The sequence below is a fragment of the Mercenaria mercenaria genome, chromosome 11 (genome assembly GCF_021730395.1).
Source record: "Mercenaria mercenaria strain notata chromosome 11, MADL_Memer_1, whole genome shotgun sequence".
Taxonomy (NCBI): domain Eukaryota; kingdom Metazoa; phylum Mollusca; class Bivalvia; order Venerida; family Veneridae; genus Mercenaria; species Mercenaria mercenaria.
Window position 1 is genome coordinate 51846816 of NC_069371.1, and position 6915 is coordinate 51853730.

A 6915-nucleotide genomic window follows, 5' to 3' on the forward strand; every position below is an offset into this window, starting at 1 on the left:
CAATCTTTGAACAAAAGTAAGTGTAAACGACAAGATGTTAAAGTTTTGAATTATCCACTTCGTGACAGAGCCCTAATTTACCACCTTCAAAGCCCTTTTAATGCGTATATCCCTAGGTCATCACATGTCGTACGTAACATTTCGTCGAAATTAAATACAATTAACTGTGTTTGCCTATTTTTACAGATTCAAGCCGTAAGAAATAAGATATCCGGCAGTGATCTTGTCACATCAGGATTAAACGATATGACCATCGGGACCGACTTCAGACAGAACACGTCTGCAGTGCAGTCCGCTGAAAGGTCGGCCGTGCTGTCCAGGTGCCCTCCCGTACCTGAAAATATGTCCGGAGGAGTATCAGGAGTCTGTCGCCAACATGTAAAGTTCGAAGGTCGCCATGTTACCTGAACTGTGTCGAGGTAGTTTGACAACAACGACAGCAACAACAACAACAAATAATAATAATAATAATAATAGTAATAATAATTATACTAATAATAATGTGAAGGAGAAGAAGAAGAAGATTACTAATAATGATCCTGCAATAACAATTTCTGAATATCATGTTCCTTTGTTTTGATATCAAAAAATCATTTATCTCTATTATATGGCTGAACAGAATGTTTTCTTGATTTTTTTTCTTTTTGTTCTAAACGTTATATTTTTCGTAAAAAAAAGAAAAGAAATTCCGGTAGGCACAATGGCTGGAAAATCATCTAAAATTTAGAGTGTAAATGCTCTGTCTTGAACTGAGTTTTATGTTTTCAATAAATTATATCTTTATGTCTACCTGTAGTGTTTTAAAATATATTCATTTATTTTGTTTTATGTTATTAAAAGTCTACAAAATAGAAGAGTTGTCTCCCTTTATATAGTGAACGCCATTTGTAGTGTTTCTGTTTACATTATACAATTTGTATATCGGAGAGGTATTTTTGCTCGGGAAAATGAGAAAGCCGTGTAGCAGTGTGTGTAATGTCCAGATTACGTGCAGTTGTTGTAATATTCAGTTCTCGTGTGTATGTTCTCTTCATATACATTTCATAAAAGATAAAAATGTGCGTAAGTATTTAATTGATGTAGGATCTTGTAAAGCAGAAATTGTATCAAAACAATACATTGAAATCGGAGAGGCTAACTCAGAAATCACAGAAAGATGTTTGGATTTACACAAAGTGGATGGATCTACTGATGATGATAATTCTTTTGTTCCTGATACTGTTTCGCCACTTGAATACCGCGATGAATTAGAGAAAACTAGCAAAAACACCCGCGTGGTAAACCCGGAAGAAATATCTCGCAGTGTCAGCAGTATCAAAGACCATTTGTACATTGATAATGTCGATCAACAAGCAAAGCATGACGCAGATGATGAAACTATTTCAGAAGGTAATGAATGGCCAGCTTCCGCAGAGGGACAATGTAATGAAGAGTCCAGTTATAAAGGTACTTTTTCGAAGTGGCTAGGGAGGGATCCGGTAACCGGACCTCTAGGTCCGGTAATCAATATTCTTGCACTGTTAAGTAGAAATTCTGTGAGATGAAAGACCTTGGATGGACTTGAGGCCAAATAAGATAAATGTCAGCTGACAGACAGAGATGTGTTTCTCGGTGAAGGCCTTATGTGCTTAAGTAAAATTGAGAACATTTACTGTGTACTACACTTTCTCTGAATGTCCTCTATCTTTGTGTGTATCCTTCAGTCCTTTCAGAGTCATGGCGAGCACATCTTCTGTCGACAAACTCTGTCAGACAGTTTTGGACATACTGGTACGCGTACATTCAAATTAAATGTACTCATGCCAATATGTTTTTAATATAAAGAATTAATTCTAAAATTAAGCAAGGTAGAGGGGTGACTTTTATACACTGCTGCTGCATATCCTTTCATTATCGTTTGTAATTGTGTAAAATTCAAACATAATTCCGCAGACTCTGCCTGGTTACTGGACCCCTAGCCACTGCCTTTTCGAAAATCCAAGTCTAAATTATCTAGATCATTAAATATGATATCAGTAATTTGTAAAAAAAAAAAAACATATACTCCAAGTGAAAAGACACCGATGGAATTGCATTCACTGTTCCCATATTTAGCTGTTATACTTGATTGAGATTAGAAATGTTACATGTTAAAATGAGTCGAATTGTAACAATTATGACATATCGATTGTTGACTCCATTAGGTATTCAAAGAAAAACTTGCTAGTCGCTTTTAAAGATATTACACGAAAGCTAACTTCTCATTGTTTATTGCATTTCATTAAAGTGTTTTATTTTGTCTACAGATAGTCGCACAACAAAGAAAATGAAGGACACAGAAGGACTGAAACGTGGTAAATTGCTATCGAGTAATATAAAGGTTTGGACATACTATTTGCTGATATGCTACGTTTATTAAAGCATTTGTAAACCCTTATATTTGCCTTCCTTTCGTAACATTATTTGGCTGTTAAGGTAGGCACTAATGCTTTTTTTCCACTAACAAAGTTAAATATATGTATATGCCGTACTCTTTGAAAGGTAAAGTAGTGTTTGGTCAATTCAATAACAATTACCAAATAATTGTTAAAAGAAAGGATGGGGGAAATTAAAGCAAAATGATCTAGCCCTGACAGATGTATTACCATATTAAATTGAGTACCACACAATATTAACTTTGCTTTCAACTTGCACAACAACGCATCTTTATCATGTTCATGCTTTTCTTTTACTTTGGAGGCCTTTCACTTTTCACGGGAGCTGTTGAAGTAGGGTTGCTCTGTATGGTAACTTAGAAAAAAAGAGCAATTTGGCCATTTTTGATAGGTTCTAGTTGTGTCTGAAATAAAATTATGTTCCAACAACTGCATACGTTAATAATTATCTTCCAGGTACCTTGTGATATATGTGGTCACGTGTTTAAAAAGCGTAACCTTAAACGACATATGCAAAGTCACGCAACCACGAAGGAGTTTACATGTGAAATTTGTCAAAAGGTATGAATTCATAGTTAAAGTTTTTACAGGAAGCAGATTAGCATTTAAGTCTCATTTTTAGAAATTTTTTCACCTGTGATATAAGCTACCAGTAAAGACTAACATTTCTCAGTCCCTTGATTCCTGACCCATGTCCGTAGAGCGTTTCCATCTGAAGAATGTGTACTTCAAACAGCCCCATGTATTTACATCCAGATGGTAACAGCATAGTCACAATTCATTCTGCATATTTCCCTTCCTTACTCACTGATTTATTCATTCGAATGTTGCATACATTCACAGCAATTAACTTAACTAAACAAACGGCGGATGTTGGAGGAGCGAACGGCCCAACGTCACATCACAACGCAATGCTTTCCATAGGCATCTTCGAGGAAGGTGCACGTTTTTCTTATGATGACGTTACGTTAAAAAATATTGGTAGCCTTTGGATAGTTGCGACCTCTAAATTACTCCCTCATACACTTCCAGCCATTCATAATTGATCATTTTTTAGGTTTTCAGAACAGAAAGTAGCTTACATGGACACCAACTACACCATAGGACAAAGAAGGATCTCATTTGCCATTTCTGTGGTAAACAATTCAACAATGGGCCAAATCTCCGCCAGCACATCAAATCCCACACAAGAGAGAGAACGCTCAAATGTCCGCTTTGTCCAAAGATGTTCGGAAGTAATTATGTCCTTAAGGATCACGTATCAAGACATTCAGGTATGCCACCTTTCGAACATTAAATGTGACATTTTTGTCTAAAAGACGCGCTACCGGATTAATGCCAAACGTTTCGAAATTTGTGTATTGTTTCAATTGGTTAAGTATTATATAAAAATTCGGGTAGTATACACAAAAATAATCATATAGTCTGTAAAATCTACTGAAGAAAATATATTTAAAGTGTTTCTCATGCAATATAAATGATATGTAGATCAGAGGGCATTTTACTATAGTATACTTTCTCATTCCGATAACACATTTGCTTAAACTTATTTGATAATTAATTTTACTGATTTATGATTTCTGACACTGAAAGCTAGTATACGTTACGGTTTGTATCAGTTTTAAAGGTTTTTGATAATTTAACATAAATCTGAAGGAACGGCTGTTTAATCTTGGAAGTTCTTTGATTTATCTGAACCTTAGGGAATGGCCAGGATTCCTCGAGATTAATTATTAGATTAAAATGGTTATAAAACACCGTATCAAGCATACATCACAGGTTCCGTGACAAAGTTTACTTATAAATTCTCAGTTATTACGGGGATCAAAGAGCTATAAAAATAAATACTTCTTTGCGGGGATCGATCACCTTACTATCACTTTATCTCAACTGAACCTGTGGAAAAAGTCACCTATACATAATTATGAAAACTCTCCAAGATGTAAATACTTTAATATCATTCTTTCTTTCCTTTATAACTGGGATTTGAATGTTCAGTTTATTACTGTTGATTAGCTAGAATAATAATTTGCGAGGTTTTTAGCCCTAACTTATATGTAAATTGGGAAGATGGAATTCACGGGATACAGACAAAATCCCCCTGGACAAAATCAGCCTGCTCTGTTTGACATAGGCGGACAAAATCCCAGTTTCAGTTTTTCCTGTACATGTTTATCCGAATGTTCGCTAGTCCCGGTAATATTATATTTACAGTTGTATTGTTTTTCATTTTTGTTCATCTTTTTTAATTTTAAAGCTTATGTTCAACAGATTCAAAAGAGGGTTTTCTCCACCCTTATCAAATTGAGCAGGAGGGAATTTGTTCGAGTAGGTGGAGTGGTGGTGAGGTTGATTTTGTATTTGCAGAAACTTGAACGTTTGTGTATAATTGCAGGTGAAAAGCCCCACACGTGTACAATATGCAACCGTTCCTTCAGGAAACCACAGGAAGTGAAACGTCACATGACATTTCACTCGGATGCGCGTGATCACATGTGCAGGATTTGTGAGAAGAGGTTCAAGTCGAAAAGTAATCTTGTCAAGCATGAGAAAATACATGACAGAAAAAAGAAGACAAAGTCTGAAATTTGACCTGGATATATCGGGGCTTCCGAAACTGCTGCTGTAGCAATATCACTCCAAAAGTTGTTGGTCATTATAATGAATATTGCAATGCCCATAGATACAAGCCTGTATTGGAGTCGGGCATGTCCGCTCTACCGTCTGTAATTCATTTCCAGAGACACGCTGTGGGTTGTGGGCTGATTCTGTGGGGGTATAAATAGGCTCCCACGATTTCAGTCGTGGTCTCCAACTTCAAAATTCGCACTTGCCACCGTTTTGCTATAAATTAGATCTGAAAGTGTGCATTCATATCTACTAAAATATCTATGTAATAATTCTTTATAATAAATTTACTGCAAGATGGAAATAACGGTTTATTTTCCATCTTTGGCAGTAAATTTATTAAATAAAAAAAATTAATTACATAGAATATTCTTTTAGTATATATTTTAGTGTAATCCACTTAGTCAATTTATCTCGGGTGCTGACAGTTCGCGTCATTCTTGTGGTTGCATCGCGACTGTTTTTACCGTGCATCTTTAATTGTTTTATTCGTATAGTTTCACCGTATCTTACACAGAAGTTGTTAAGGTTACACAGAATAAATTTTAGAAAACCTTTAATAATCTTCTGTGGTATTTTCCTAGTTATAAGTATTTCTCAAGGGTCATTTTTAGCTCGACTATTCGAAGAATAGGGGAGCTATCCTACTCGCCCCGGCGTCGGCGTAAGCGTTAGCGTTAGCGTCACACAAATGTTAAAATTTGCGTACCACCCCAAATATTTTCAAAGTTCATTGAGATGTTGCTTTCATATTTTGCATACTTGTTTACCATTATGACCTCAGTCTGTAAAAAGGAGGAGGCAACTCTATCAAGCATTTTGACTGAATTATGGCCCCTTTTCGACTTAGAATATGCTTATTCTAATGTTGAAGTTTGCGTACCACCCCAAATATTTCAAAATCCATTGAGATATTGCTTTGATATTTTGCATACTTGTTTACCATCATGACCCCAGTCTGTAAAAAGGACGAGGCAACTCTATCAAGCATTTTGACTGAATTATGGCCCCTTTTCGACTTAGAATATGTTTATTTAATGTTAAAGTTTTACTCATAACTTACTGTGAAATCATTTATATTCGTGGGGGATTAATTTTCGTGGTTGAGTCAATCCCAACGAACAAGTAAAAATCCCATTAATTTTATGTTCAGATGTTGAAATCCACGAATTAATCCCCACGAAATTGCCGTTTTGACCAAAACCACGGAATTTCATGCCCACGAAATTAAATGATTTTACAGTATATTATACTATCAAGCACTGAGAATAGTCGAGCGCGCTGTCACCTGACAGCTCTTGTTCTTAAATAAAACAATGTTGGAGTCCAAACACTAGATATTTATAGGGTAGAACCACTCGACGCCAGCCCAGCAGTGTACAGTCTACAGAGGTCCGGTCACGTTGGGCAACCTACATAGTTACTGTCACGGCGAGCAGCCTACGTAGCTCAGTCACGGCGAACAGCCAACAGAGGTCCAGTCACGGAGAGCAACCTACAGAGTTCCAGTCACGGCGAGCAACCTACAGAGTTCCAGTCACGTTAGCAGCCTACAGCAGTCTACTATAATTCCGGTCCATAGAGTCCAATCTACATAGTTCCAGCCATGGTGGGTAACATATAGAGTGCCAGTCAAGCTGGCCATTCTACAGTCTATTTAGTTTCGGTCTACCTTGAGCAGACTGTTGTGTGTCCAATCACGTCTACCGAACTTCAGTGAATCGTAAGGCGTATTGATTAATGAGAATTTAGCTTCAGGTTTATACTTCTCAAGTGCCAACACCATTAATATACATATATATTGTACTTGATACCCGACCAACAGTAATTAAAGTCCAGTCCAGTCCCAAGGGATTCTGTCAGTATTTATTGG

At 36.5% G+C, this 6915-nt stretch overlaps 1 protein-coding gene across 3 annotated transcripts; it reads left to right on the forward strand.

Moving 5' to 3' along the window:
* The first annotated feature begins 861 nt into the window (after positions 1 to 861).
* On the forward strand, positions 862 to 5250 carry LOC123531701 (zinc finger and BTB domain-containing protein 24-like). 3 transcript variants are annotated; one of them, XM_053517428.1, is made up of 6 exons: positions 862 to 1062; positions 1099 to 1446; positions 2286 to 2359; positions 2871 to 2975; positions 3472 to 3688; positions 4810 to 5250. In XM_053517428.1, exons 1-6 carry the CDS (start codon positions 948 to 950, stop codon positions 5004 to 5006), a joined length of 1056 nt encoding a protein of 351 aa, XP_053373403.1. In that variant the 5' UTR covers positions 862 to 947; the 3' UTR covers positions 5007 to 5250. The 3 variants fall into 3 exon arrangements, with proteins under 3 accessions (XP_053373403.1, XP_053373402.1, XP_045168831.2); XM_053517427.1 differs by having other exon boundaries at positions 865 to 1446; XM_045312896.2 differs by having other exon boundaries at positions 866 to 1389.
* The last annotated feature ends 1665 nt before the right edge of the window (positions 5251 to 6915 follow it).

What these genes read in the sequence shown, in the direction of transcription:
- LOC123531701 (XM_053517427.1), top strand. Translation starts at nt 948, where the DNA reads ATGAGAAAGCCGTGTAGCAGTGTGTGTAATGTCCAGATTACGTGCAGT. An exon ending in TGAAGAGTCCAGTTATAAAG is followed by an intron (nt 1,447 to 2,285) that starts GTACTTTTTCGA and finishes TTTTGTCTACAG; the next exon opens with ATAGTCGCACAACAAAGAAA. An exon ending in TGCTATCGAGTAATATAAAG is followed by an intron (nt 2,360 to 2,870) that starts GTTTGGACATAC and finishes ATTATCTTCCAG; the next exon opens with GTACCTTGTGATATATGTGG.